At 34.5% G+C, this 15,276-nt stretch overlaps 1 protein-coding gene across 1 annotated transcript; it reads left to right on the forward strand.

Moving 5' to 3' along the window:
• Positions 1–234: 234 nt before the first annotated feature.
• On the forward strand, positions 235–13,648 carry LOC149557934 (diphosphomevalonate decarboxylase MVD2, peroxisomal-like). The gene is made up of 10 exons (XM_089832392.1): positions 235–834; positions 3,132–3,330; positions 3,442–3,508; positions 4,216–4,279; positions 4,703–4,783; positions 7,285–7,371; positions 7,590–7,747; positions 7,881–7,929; positions 12,913–13,037; positions 13,226–13,648. The coding sequence occupies exons 1-10, from the start codon at positions 619–621 to the stop codon at positions 13,455–13,457; spliced, it is 1,278 nt and encodes a 425-aa protein (XP_089688518.1). The 5' UTR covers positions 235–618; the 3' UTR covers positions 13,458–13,648.
• Positions 13,649–15,276: the final 1,628 nt, after the last annotated feature.

Here is a 15,276-nt window from a genome sequence, read left to right on the forward strand (position 1 = left end):
AATCATTCATAAACATAAATATTGAAATTAGACTATTAAGTCGTTTAGAATTTTATAAACCTAATTACATTAATCAGGGGTCTTTCGCTATAACTACTACTTAAGTGAAAACAACTCTTTACACCAAAGTGCACTACTTATCTATAAATAAATAAATAAATAAATAAAAATTCTATTGAAAAAAAAACCAAGAACCGAATCTTAAAATTACGAAAAAAACTAAAACACAAACCTAACTCCTTGTTAAACAATGTATCGAATACCATGTTTTTACTCAGAGAACTCCTAATCTTTCGGTATTTGATACCTAATTTGGCAGCTTCCGAGGCAGTCAAGTTCGTGGCACATGCGAATGACTCCGAAGACCAAATTATAAATTTGAACCTGTGAAATGCTGTCTCATACCCCTGATTGTACACGTGGGTTGAAAGTTTTTGTGTGTTTTACAGTTCCGCCCAGAATAAGATTTAGGAAATTTAAATCACATATGAGAAAGTCCTTCCAGCGTACTCTGCAATCAGTCCCAGTTCTAGCTGTTTGAAAACATTGTCATTACAGTGATGCTCAATTAAATCGAACCGCTTTTTCGTTTAGAGACATTTGAAAATCAAATCAACTATGGAAGGAGAATCGCAGAGCTGGATTTTAATGGTTACTGCTAGAGCTCCTACTAATATAGCAGTGATTAAGTATTGGGGCAAAAGAGATGAAAAACTGATCCTTCCTATCAACGATAGTATAAGTGTGACCTTGGATCCTGAGCATCTGTCAGCTACTACCACTGTTGCAGTCAGCCCATCGTTCACATCTGATAGAATGTGGCTTAATGGCAAGGTAAGCTATTGTAGAAATTAAACTGAAGCATCTAGTTGTTGGTCTTTGTTTTTGGCATTAGTTGTGAACCGTTGGATGTTTATTGAGGACTTAAAAACCATTTAATTTGATATAAAGGATATAGATTTGTTGTTGGGCTACTCTCTGGACCGGCCTCATACAGTTGGAATGGAATGAACTGAGTGATTTAAAATTTGGGTCATGTTTTAGCAGTTTATTTTTAGTTTTTTGCTTGGAAATGTTTGAGCAAGTGATGAATTGCTTTCAATGATGACCTTAAGGTTTAAAAACGGGTCACGGTTGAAATTGTTTGGTATTTTTGAGACAGGCTTACAAAGTTTTTTAAAAATTCAATCAGTTTTTAAAAAAAATTTATTTTACTTGATCAAAATGATTTAGGGAAAGAGACCAATTATCGCTCGAGGTCCAATAACCACTCACTCATTGTCATAGTGAGTCCCTCAATATGATCACTTAATTAATCTCACTTGTATCTGTACTGGATCATTTTGAGATTTTTTGATTCATGGTTGGTCCATTTGTGCATCACTAGTGGGACATTTCTTTACAAGTACTGGTGATTTTGAGGGGACGGTTATTGGACCATCTTTCAAGTAGGCATTGGGCAACACTTTGAAATGACCTGTTTTTGACCCTTTCGTGCCTGACGGCTCTACAACATTCATCTTTAATACCCAGAAGTCAAAACCTTAGCTTTAAGAAGTTAAGTCACATATGGAGGCAGCCAATTTTTTTTATCAAAAGCCAATATACTGTTTAGGATATATAAGCTAGTTATTTATACCAGCTACAGGTGCCTTTCCCCTAAATGGAGTTCTTCATTCAGCAAATCTCGTTTTTCTTATGGGTGTTTCAAAAGAAACACACAGCTGTTAAAATGAGGGAGAGAGGAGCTGTATTTCTCTTGAGGGTGCTACAAAACAGACTCTCAGATGTTGGTGTGAGGGAGGGAAGTGATTGTTCTTCTCTTGTGGGTGGTGTGAAACAGATCTTAAAATGAGGGAGAGAGAGAGGCAGTCTTATATATTTAAGTTCTTTTCTTTTAGTTTTCTTTTTTCTTGAATTTTTTAATTGAGTGGCTAATATTCCAAGTGAAGCTATCTGGACTTTTAAACATATCAATTTTCGACTATCCATAATAGTTCCTTCTAGTGTTTTTGGATTTGATTGTGTGTATTTCTGCAACAGTCTTTTGGATCACACTCTGTGATTAATCATCAGGCTAATAGATCGCTCAGGTGCAGAAAAGTTTGATGATAACAACAGAGTATGATTCGAAACAATGGTGCAAAAATACATACAATTGAAACCAAAAACACCAAAAGGAGTTATCAGGACTTGCTAAGACTAACTTGGTTTGGGACTAAGCAAGTTTTCTTCAGTGTCATACAGCAATAATCATTATCACATTACAACCTGACATATCCACTGGAATAATGTATACCTTATAACTGTGAGGGATTTGAATCTATCAAATTTCTCAAATAGTATTCCCCATGCCCTTGTTTTAGAAACCCTTCTTACACATAGAAAATCTGTTTTGTTGCTGAGAAACATATGAATTATTTGGAATCTGTTTTCGTACTGAATTACTTGATCATTTTCATTTCTGATTTGTTTGATTTCCTTTTCAAATTTTTACGCGCTTTCAGATTCCCATTGATCTACTTTAATTTTCTAGGGTGCCTTTTGATTTCTCTTTGTACCAATTGTCCAGTTTGATTGTGAGTAATGGCATAAATGAAAATTGACATTTCATGGGATGAGGAAAAAATAAAAAACAATTGGGTAATTGAGAGAGATCTTTGTTTGTGGGTTTATTTGTGATTCAGGAGTTCAAAGAGGTGGTAATCTAGGAACTTGAGAATTTAGCTTGGGAGCTACACCCTTCCAAGCATTGTGAAACAGGTTAATGTAGTTACACTTGGTTAAGGATTTGAAAACTTAAAAAAAAATGTATTTGTTTGTTTCAATTACCATGTTTAGTTGTAGGAAATGTAAATCTTAAGGGAAGGAGTGTTGGAATTTTATTATTTTAAGGTTATTTAAAATAGTTGCTTTAGTGACTTGTTTATTTTTGTTGTTTAATAATTGTTTACATTCCCACAAGATGGCAGTTTGGGAAGTTATATCTGAAAGGCTTTTATAAAAGCCAAATTGTAACACATTCCAAAATGAACTCTTAATAATATTATTGTCATTTTATGTTTAATACTGTGCAATTGTAGATTGTCTTGATTTTCCACTATATGATTCATTTGTTTGGTCATTTGCAGGAAGTCTCTCTTGCTAGTGAGAGATATCAGAATTGCCTGAGAGAAATCAGGTCTAGAGGAAAAGATGTAGTGGATGAGAAGAAAGGGGTTATAATCAAGAAAGAAGATTGGCAAAGGCTTCACTTGCACATTGCATCACACAATAATTTCCCAACTGCTGCTGGCTTGGCTTCTTCAGCCGCTGGATTTGCTTGTCTAGGTTAAAAATTAATTCTCAATTACTGATTATGATTATATATGGGTGTTACATACTCATCTTCTGCCCTGCAAACTTTTGTCTTACAAGTGTTTGATGCTGGCTCTGTTACAGTTTATGGACTTGCAAAGTTAATGGATATTGAGGAAAGATATCAGGGTGAACTTTCAGCTATAGCTCGGTTAGTACACAAGAGTAGTTAATTTTTATAATATTCCTTTAAAGTTTAAAGCAAAATATTTAACACAAGAAATCCAAAGCTACAGATAGAAGTATCACTATAATCAGCTCCATATCACTATATTAGCCTAAACAGAATTAGAAGTAATAAAGTATTCCATGTGAACTCTACAAAGAACCATTGCATCTCCAAGCACATCTTCCCTTTGTTCTGTAAGAAGTGCTTCTGTTAGTTAATCCAGTGGAGGTACCAGTATTGTTACGTTGAGTCAATTTATCTTTGCTACCCCATAGAAACGTCCTTACTAACTGCTAATGACACTTTGAACTTTAGAAAACATCCTATGTATATTGTGTTCAAAAACTATATATTCCTGGAAAGCTGGAAAAATCCATAATGTATTCCAGTTTAAAATTCCTTGTGATTTATTATTGTCTCACTTGAGACGAGCTGAGAACTTCTTTTTGCTTTTGAGAGATGTTTCATTATAAGAATTTCAGGTTTCACAGTCAAACATGATATCATTTGTCCAGATGTGACTCTGTGAGGTTTTGATTATCTGGAAATTCAATATGGAAATAAGTTGTATGTCCCAACATAAAGGTAATATATGTAGGATGTGAGAACTTAAATACATTTGTGCACAATTTACTTCATTATAAATTGTAGATAGTTAAGATTGACCTTCACATTGGATTGACTTGCAGTCAAGGTTCTGGAAGTGCTTGCCGCAGCCTTTATGGCGGATTTGTTAAGTGGATTATGGGAAAGGTAATTTGCAACATCATAGATGGACTCATTTGAAATAGGTGGATCTGTGTTTGGGTTTTTCAAAGTTATTTCTGACTGATGTATCTTGAGCTTGTAAAATATACTCTTTGCATCTTTTTAACACATTACTGTTAAAGAACATCAGAATGCTTCTTTGTATCTTTTGGCATCACTTAAACATACTTCAGATCACACTCTGTTATCCATCAATGCTAGCTTTTCTTCATCTTGATATGGATCACGGAGTGTGGACTCTGAACCAAAACATCTTTAATTGACGTCAAAAGTTACTAACAGCTAATTCCAGAAGCACTTTGGTGTTTCTATCATGGACTGTAGACTCTTAATGATGACTGTTCAGTTTGTGAGAAAATGTTCTTGTTGAGTTATCATAAAGCTAATATTTGTACTATTCCTTTATAGGAAACGGATGGAAGTGACAGTGTTGCCGTTCAACTTGCAAATGAGAAACATTGGGAGGAGCTTGTCGTTTTGGTTGCTGTGGTATGTGTGATGGACAACATTTACTGCCCTTTGAATTTTTCTTGGAAATATTGTCTATTAAAGAATATCTTTGCAAACCTCTTTTTTCTTTTTGATTCGGTCATTTCCCATTACTGGTTGTCCTTCATCTTAGATGCCACAATTGAAGGCTATTTATTTTGTCAAATATACTCAAGAACTGCACATGGTCTCATCTACTGGGGTATGCTACACCCAGAATCGGATGTGGCAGTTTACCCCATTCAGAATTCAATGTTTGTACTTTTTAAGCATGCAACGTCTCTTGAGTGATTTAACTTTGGTCCCTATTAAGTAAGCCTTGTGAGATCCGATATGATAACTACTTCAAATTCTCATTCAAATAATTGAAATCTTCTATGTAGTATTGAAAATGATACATTGGGAAGTAATTGTATATTATGTAATGTCCCATAACATTTTGGCAGCTACCTAGACAATGACAGAAAACAATCAATTGTTAAATGAGAAGGATGCAGGAATATTATATACTTACAACATTATTTTGTAATGGTAGGAATGAACGGTAATTAAGTTTTCAAGATGGGATGCTGAGCACATTGCTACAATTATTAGAACATTTGAGTTGTAAAAGCTGTTCTATTTCGTGCACAAATGTAGATCATATATACAGATTCCAAATCTGCATTAATGTTAGTGGTCAACTTAGGATATGACATACTCTGCATGTAAGCTAACTCATTGAATAGATTATTAAGGTTTCCACCAAAAAATGCTCATAGAGAAAAGTTTCCTTATGAAGGTAAACAATACCTGCAGTTCAAAGAGGAGATCTATATAAGTGGGCCGAGAAAGTTGTCAGCCAAAAGAAATGGGTGAACACCCACAGTAACCTTATGATGGCTTTTACCAAAAGTGTGAAAACAGTGTTAATAAACCTACGAACCAAAGGCCTATCAAAATAAAAAAAACTGGCAGGCAGGAAGCTAGAGGGAGAGGAGGAGATTGCAATGCCCCTTATGGACTTGCTCGAATAAGAACACAAAATGCTGATATTGCTGTACATTGTACTTACCCATATGAAAAGCACAAACTACAGACAAAGGAAATGCTTCAGCAATTATAATTATTTATAGTTTATGCTGACAACATACTTTCAAATGAAAAACTAACAAACTGATACATCTTACTGAATGTTTCAGTATTTGAACTGAACACTAGTAAAGACTGTATCAAGACTTAAGAACTTGTTTTGCACAATGAGATTTTTTGTCCTCACAATGATTAATATCTATACTAGAAGGTTTTTGTCTCCGAATACAGAAGCTGAAATGCCACTTCCAGCCCAGAAAAGAAAATTGTTTGTTTGCAGTGTAAAAAAATATGATATCCTTTCTTCTTTACCAGCACTACGACTACATTATCTCCAATTTAGAAGATTCCAAATTCATGGCATTCAGCTCAACTATTTGTGGTTTCTAATGGACAAAAAACTGTAGCTATCTGATGAATCGGGCCCTCAAATTAAGACAGTCAACTGGTAGATTAACAGGGCAGCTAACTCTTAAAAGACAGACCCAGTTTCTTAATCCTCTATTCAAGTATCCTAACTAAAAGCCCTAGCTGCTCCTCAATGGAAGAAATAAAAGCTCAGCTTCCTGATAAAAAACACAATTTGAATCCCAATAGAAAACTTAATCCTGTCTAACTGCTAAAAGGGGACATTACAGTGAGAAACAGAAACCTTATTGTTTCTGTATTTGGACCTGACAACAAGGTCCTGGAAACAAACTTCAGGAGCATAGAGGGACAATGGAGGGGCAACAGTTTCTTAAATAATATGTCGTGTGGAAAGTGTTGTACACACTTTTTTAGAGATATATTTGTATGTTATTTTGTACATTAAAATATGTGTAACATATGGTCTATTAACAGGAATGCCTGCTCATATATAGCACTAATTTTAAGCTTACAATTTTCATTACGATTTAATGAATTCAAACTTTCATGACTAGAACTTTTGTACAAGCACTTCCCTCTGCAATGACTAGGCATCAGTCACGCTGTTCTAAGCATGGTGTTTTATTATGATATTTTTGAATGCATTGGCTGTTAAATAAATCCATACAGTTTCTGTTTTTATATGCTAATGTCAGTTTTCTTATTTGCCTTATGTTGTAGACTGTAAGAATAAATCATTGGATTTTAGTTATCTTTGAAACCCAAATCTTGTCGTTAGATCGTATATTGTTAATGAGTATCTTGGCTAGACAAACAACACTATGCTTTGAGGAAGCTTGTTTAACTTTCTCTTCATATATATTTTAATAAATCCAAATATAGCTATTTGTAACCTTCATTATAATACTCAGAAGAGTAAATATAATAGAGGAAGAATGTGGTTAAATATAAAAGATGTTTTAACCGACTTTTGATAAGTAGCACATTTATCTTTACTGAAGAGTAAAGTGTCCATTGTCATGCTATTTCTGTTATGTAATTCTACAACTTGTGAATGACAGGTAAGCTCACGTCAGAAGGAAACAAGCAGCACAACTGGCATGCGTGAAAGTGTTGAGACCAGTGAACTTATTCAGCATAGATCACAAGTAATAGCTACTGTAGATGTGCTATGGGATTGGAGGAATCCTTGCATTACATATTAATAAAATTATTGTCTTGACTTGAGCCTGTCTTTGATCAATTTTAATGAATTTTGTTAAAGCATTTTATTTGATTAATAACAGCAACAATCCTTCCCTTTATTTTCAAAATATGTTTTCTGTAGTACATTTTCTCATTCTTTCTACTAATGTGGTGCTAATAGGAAGTGGTTCCAAAGCGCATTGTGAAAATGGAAGAGGCCATTGCAAACCATGATTTTCAATCCTTTTCAAGGATTGCTTGTGCAGATAGTAACCAATTCCATGCTGTGTGCCTTGATACATCTCCACCGATATTTTACATGAATGACATATCACACAGGCATGTTTAGTTTTGCCCCTATTTCCAGTGTGCTTTCACTAGTGATTTTTAGGGAGTGTCTTGAATAAGCTACAAATTCAATATTTGGTTAATATGGAAGAATCTCTGAGATGATGTTTTATTGTTGTTGCAGGATCATAAGCTCTCTTGAAAGATGGAATCGATTTGAAGGAACTCCACAGGTATATCTTAATAGTTCCTTCCCTAAAATTCAAATCATTGACAGGAAATACATCTCTGATGAAAAGAACTAAGAAAATTAATATTGATTTTTCTTGATATTCAAAGTAATCATCACTGAGATTTGTGATTATGCTTTAGTATGTATGCTGTTTTTGACATGATGAAAACCTTTTCTATCCCGCTTCTGACCTACATAAGATTAGTGGCTGGTAGTTCAGGCAATAAAATAATGTATGTTTTTGACACATTAAGTGCATACAATTTGTAGCAATAAAGATGTTTCCCCATCAAGACTTGCTGTTCTTCGCTACTAAAACCCTTGAATCTATGCTTCAACCTTATTATCATTTCTTATCATGGTACCTGCACATTGTCTGAATTTTGTGAAGCATATGATTACAATTGGGAGGTACTAGGAAATATGTTTCTGTACATCAGATTCTGTGCCTTATCTCTTCTATAAATTGTCAATTCTACAGGTCTGGTTCCTTTTCGGGGAAGGTTATAATTGCAAATCAACAGTACATTTAAAGGTTATAATTTCAGTGTCAACTGCTTTGTGATGTTTCTTAAGCATTTCTCTGAGTTTTGGGGATGGCAAAAGGTTTTTGTATTTTGGAGATGGGCAGTTGGAGAGAGGAATTGGGGATTGGGAGAGGCCATATAGAAAATGAAATTAATATTTAAATGATAAAAACATAGAAATAAATTAGAAGTACCTAAAAATAACACAACATAAAAACTAAAAAATAAAACAAGACAGATTTCAAAAAACATAAATGTGTAGATATATAGACAAAATATAAACGTCTGCCCAGGAAACTTGTATTATTATATAACTCTTGAAGCCTTCTTTACAATTGAAAGGATTCAATTAGAATGTCAGCAAGTTAACTCTCTTGGTGTAAGCTTTAATGGTCCAATACATTTCTTTTGGAAAGCATAGGATAATGATTTTTTTTGGGCAGCCTCTTGTGATGCTCCATATTGAATGCTATGACTCTGGAGAATGAAGATCACGATTAAACCTGAGGAACTTAAGTCTGTTCAAACTGACAGGGTAAGACTCGAAAACAAGTTGCAGGCCAGTTGACAAGAGTTGGCAACTCTTGTACACTTTTGGTTCTGTAGATCCAAGAAAGTACATCAAAAGATCTTTACATGACAATCAAAGAGAAACGAAAAAACAACTAGATCACACAGTTTAGCCACACCCTTTGCATAAGGTTATCCCAAATAGTTTTGATTGAACACTTCTTACACTGGCTAATTGGTCCTTGTAGAGATAATGATCTCTTATTAGCAGATTAATATCAGGTTACACATGCAATTAAAGATGCATATCAAATTTGTGTTGCCCCATATAGATGCGTTTATGAGTTCTCTCTCCATATGCAACCTGGAAAATTAGAAATCTATAATCCTGCTAAGATGGTTGATGAGTGAAGGCTCTTGAAATATATTGTAGAGGTAAGCGTTAGTGGTTTATGCAGACTAGTAGGAGACAAACGAAATGAATCGTACGAGCAACATATGATGTATGTCAGATATGATAGGATCAGCCACTAAAGGAACCGGTGCCTTGATTTATTGATGATAGGATCAAGAGTTAAAGACAAGTGCAGACACATATAAACTTGAGCTTCAAATGCTAGGTACAAGTCAATATAAAACAAGGAACTAAAACTGCATTCAAAATCCCATCAGTCTAGCTGCAGTTTCATCTAAATGCATTTCAAAAGCTCAAGAAGCTTCCCATCACCAAATTCCTTTATGCTATATGCTACTTTGAAACACTTAAAGAATTGCTATGGTAGTTAACTGATGAAAATACAGTAACTGGCAAATGTATCCCCAAAGATATATTTCTTATCCACTGAAATTCTCAGCCAACTATGGAGACTTTCAGATCAAGAAGAGGATTTCTGTTTGCAAGCAGTGTCTTCAGATTTTAGTATCTACAGTCACAGAAGACACATAAAATTAGACTTTGTTACCAGAAAACATAAAATATCAGAGGACACCTATCGTCAGTTTCAGCAGAAGAAATCCAGTGTCACTCTTATAAGAAACTTATATTTATATTCAATGATCCTGCTTAAATCATTCAAGTTGTTTATATGTGTCCTAATCCTTCTCTTCAAGGTTTCCAGCATCTCATCGTATTTCAAATATGCAGTCATTTCTTAAATTTATCGCAACAATTTTTCTCTAAAAGTTCGTTCCATTTTATGCAGCTGCAACTAGGCCTTCAAATCACAGTAGGCCAAATAGTGTATTCTATCATGCTTGAATGATAACTCCAATGCTTGACAAGAGCCCAGCTACCATGATGTCCATACTTCATGTGCTACAAGACATTGTTTTGGATTGGATTTTTTGTGAATAGGAGAATCATTTAGGTATACTCACATTCTGCCTGTTGACATCTAACTCGACTGATTTCTGATAGCCCATAGATGGCTGGAGGTTACCCATACACCCATGAGTTAATTATATCCTTGGTTTCCACAAGAAACATGAGCATCCCTTGACATTCATTGACTTCCCAGCTTGCTTCTCAATCAGCAACAAGGAACTGAAAACCACATTTTCCTTTGCATCTTTCCATAATGTTATCCCAAATCCCTTAGCTGTCCTCACAGTGTCCTTCACCAGCTGGGTAGTTAATGCTTGCACTCTCTCAACTCAATTTGCTCTTGAATTGTTCCTTTGATAGATTCCTTATGCCACTGCATTTCACTTGAAGATTGTAAGTCAATTCTGTCATCTTAAAGTTTTTGAACTCAGACCCAAATCAATGGCTTAGATTGTCCTTTGGATCAACTATCATGGGCTATTGGTGGGATACAAAAATGCTTACTTTTTGATTGACCAGTCCATCACAATCAACAAGAATGTCAAATGTCTATTTCTCATTCCTTCAAGTACTTCTCCAACACTTTACTTTAGCTTGTAAGTGCCCACAACAATCAACAGTTGAGAAAGCTCAAGAAGACTCATACTTCATTATCAATTGCATCTACAAGCTGGTGGATGTCTAATATGTATGCTATAGAAATAAGTGATATACTGCTATCAACCAGAACATGCCATGCATCCTCTTCAATTATATGAGCACATCGTTTGCATTTACCCCCCTTTTTAAATGCCTACAGGATCCAATGTTAAGAACCTTTGTCCTCGATCTACAGCCATGGGCAATTGGTGGATTGCTAGAATGAACAATGCATTAATCAACTGACGACTGCTGTCCACTAGATGTCACCTTTATCCTTCCATAACTATATGAACCAAACTGCCATAGGTGAAAATCTAAGTTAACAAATTCGTTCCTCCCTGCTGGAATTCAAGAGTTCAGTTCACTGCAAAGTCTGGTTCTGTTCAAATTCGCCCAGAATTCTGCCACAGGTAAATTCGTTCAAAATTCTCTCAGAAAAACTTGGTTAGAATTTTAGACGAATTTGGAAGACTTTTGATTTGGATGGAGGAACTCGGAACAAATTTGGGGCAAATTTGACTGAAAATGTCATTTTCATTGAATTTTTTATTAAGTTTTTTTGCCAACTTAGATCTATTCAATGGTGACACTCCAACCCTAAAAGTGACCACTAAATAGACCAAAAAGGTTGTTTTATATGTCATTTATGCATTTGTGAATGGAAAGGGAAACTTCTTCCCTCCACTGCTAAACTTTCTTTAATATATGTGGTGGTGTATTTTGCTATGTTGCTTTAATAATAGCATAGTAGTGTATGAACTTATTTGCTGCTGCATTTCTATCTATATATATGTTCTTGTAAGGACAAATCCAAAACAAATCTGAAACCAACCCAAAAACAATTTGGATGAATTTCAAACCGAAATCTTGAACTTGCATCTTTACCAAAATCCAACTGGCAACTAATGTGAAAATAAAGAGGTCAACTAAGGCAGCATAGAAGGAAGATTAGACAGGAATTCACTTATAATAGCTGAATGACCTGATCAAGGTAACATTTCATCTTGACAGAAGCATAGCATTTCATCTTGACAGAAGCACAGCAGGAAATCCTATTTAGGATGTTTCACAGTGGTTATCAACATGAGGGGCAGAGAGTCATAATAAGACAATTTCAGATGGTGTGTCAGCACCTCCCATACGTCATTAGTGAGATCCTAGAACAAGTCTCATATTTGGCATTAAGGTAAACCTTTGATAAGATTCAGGAGTTTGCTATCCATTTAACAATTCCTCAACATCCATTAATGGCTGTGTTTTCTTCCTTCGCTTCTGTTGAGCAAAGCCCTGGTGTTTGTGTTCTTGTTTTTGTAAACCACAATGTCTACCACAGGGTTGATGTTTATCACTTTGTTTTGAATGCATCAATTGGATTTTGTCTCAGGAAGGGAAAGATTTGATGCTTTTCAAGAAAAATCTTGGCAAAGAATCACATAATTTGCTTGCTATGTGGAATGAGTCTTCCCAGTTCTTGTGTAAATGCATTGGAATCATAAGAGACAAACTCCAGTCCGAGTCAAACTACGGACGCAAGTCTGAGCCCAAGTCTTTAAGCTATGCTCAGAAGACTTGTTCTTTCTCTTCTCTTAATAACTTAATTTGTAACTCTAGTTTCCCTCCTGTACCTCTCTCTTTCATTATGTTGTTTTCTTAAAACATACAGCTTGATAGTTTTTTTTGTCCAATGACAACTAAGTAGTATAACATTTCTCTACGTCTAAAAATAATAATAGAATGCCATTTAGGATTGGTGCTTCCAAGTTTCAAGTAACATGGCTTGGTGACATGTAGCATTGTTCAACAGCTTCTAATGTTTATTTTTGAAGTAAAACATGCAATAAAGCATTTGAGACCATTAGATTAATTTATTTCTTTTACTTGGAGAGGATTTGAGGTTTCCTAAATTAGTAATTTCGCTAATAAATTTTGTTGTTTATCGTGCAGTTTTCTTGATGGTTAATACATTTTCTTGTTTTGACAGGTTGCATACACCTTTGATGCTGGTCCAAATGCGGTAATGTTTGTACCTAATAGGAAAGTTGCAGGTTGCCTACTTAAGCGATTGCTATACTATTTTCCTCCAGATTCAAGCAAATCATTATCAAGGTTCCTTGTTTGTCCTAATTCTTACTTCACTTTCTTGTGGGAGTTACTACACGGGTTTCTAAAATTTTAGCTTTTAAAAAATATTTTTTATTTCTGTTTTCACTAAACTATTTGATTGATCCCTGTTTTTTTCATTTTAAATTCCCCACTTTCTTCTTGGTGATATTGACTTATTTTATTTTGGGCAGTTATGTGATAGGTGACACATCAATACTAGGAGAAATTGGTTTGAAGTCAATGGTAGATATTGAATCACTGACTGCTCCCCCAGAGCTTCAGAAAGGAAGTAGCCACCCGACATATCCGGGTGTGATTGATTACTTCATCTGTACACGACCTGGAAAAGGCCCTATGCTCTTTAGAAACGAAGACCAAGCTCTTCTTAACCCCAAAACAGGGCTTCCTCTTGAGAGTAGTTGAAACTCATTTTTCTTTTCTTTGCCTTAAGGTCATTTCTTCTTGTGGATAAATTCCATCCTCTTTTGTTATGTTATGATAGTTTTTTGGCATTTACCTCCTTAAAAGCCTTGGAGGTCCTTTATGGAATTTTAGAACTGATACCTTGTCTTATGATAATTTATTTTGGTAAAGATTTAGTTTATGCTGCGAAATACCTAGTCAAATGTTTTTTCCTTTTAAGTTTACCAGTGCACAAATTCAACTATGAAGAGAATTTAAGAATTGTATCTGGAAATCTGATGAATAAAAGATTTACCATTTTATTTGGTCATAAGATCTGACTTAACATCTAAAATTTCATATCATAAAAGTTACAGAACGAACCTTGATTCAAAGTTATTACTTGGCAAAAGGCTGCAGAGTTGTTGGCAAAGTTCCTTCCCGTGCCTAGATTTGCGTCTTACTATTGGATACCAGATACAGAATACTGATACAATACCTCGAAGTACATGGATATCATATCTAAAATTTAAATCTATCTACAACTCATAGACACGTCCATGTATCCAACATGGTTGGACACAATGTCACACTATTTGCAGCTGTATCCAATTATGGTTGAAGAAATGGAACATTAAAAGTAAATTGTTATATGATTAAAGGTACAAATACAATAAAGCAAAACAATAATATAAAATAAATATATAAAAATTAAAATGTGTTTGTGGTGATATTTTTGAACATATTAGATAAGTGACCGAATATATTTGTATTATAACGATTGTTGTATCCAGCTGTATTTGTATTTGGGACTCTTAAAAACTTATTGTATCAGTATTTGAATCTGATAATATGTCCATTTCCATGCAATTGTGGCTAAAAAGCACTAGGAACATTCAAAGCACCTAGACTCGGACTTGGCAATGCTGACTAGACTTGTGATTCGTGGCCTAACAGAGCTCCACAAAGTGATTTTTTTTGAGAAATTTAGAGATTTCAAAGGATTTTAAACTCGTTTGATGCACCCATTATTAAATAAGCTAATAAACACTAACATCATCAAACAATAGCTAATTTGATCCCATCAATAAAAATATGCATCGATCAAATAAGTACAAATGTAATTTAGCTGAAGGAAATGAAGAACTTAGATATATGAAATTATAAATATTGTCAAATGTATATAAAGCTCATTGAATATGAAATATATGACATCAAATGTTACAAACATTTGAAAAAATAAAAACAATTTCATGGCTTAGGCTTAGCTTCAGCCTTAAGAGGAGCTTGCATCTTTCCTACAAAGGCGTTGAAGGTAGTCCTCAATGATTGAATAACTACTATGTGCTTGTGAGATGTAACTTTGACCAACACCAATCGTGCTTGTGTTTGATTGCACTTTATCCTTTGCCATGACCATAGCTTCAACGACTCTATCTGCTCAGTCAATCCACTTAAGGTCCTCATTAGTCAAGACAAGATCGATAGACTCAATGACCCACTAAAATTCTAGATTGACCTCCCCTAGTGTGATCCAAAATATGTTTTGTTCTAAGAAGGTTGTAATGAACAAATAATAGATCATTCAACCTCTCCACAGATAGTCTATTGAACATGTTCCAGTTGTGCTCACAACCTCAAGTGTTTTATAGTTAGTTCAATATAGTTAGCTCAATATGCAGATGACAACTCTATCAAGGTTTGGTGTTTTAGCACCAAACATTTACCATTATCTACTTGAGATAAGAAAAAGAAAAAAATTAGTCTCATTTCCAACTTTGAGACCAAACTATAAAATCGAATTATCCAATTAAAAAAAAAACATATATTTTTACGGTGT

Source organism: Cupressus sempervirens, chromosome 5 (assembly GCF_028749045.1).
Source record: "Cupressus sempervirens isolate cs-2001-9-10 chromosome 5, ASM2874904v1, whole genome shotgun sequence".
Lineage (NCBI taxonomy): Eukaryota > Viridiplantae > Streptophyta > Pinopsida > Cupressales > Cupressaceae > Cupressus > Cupressus sempervirens.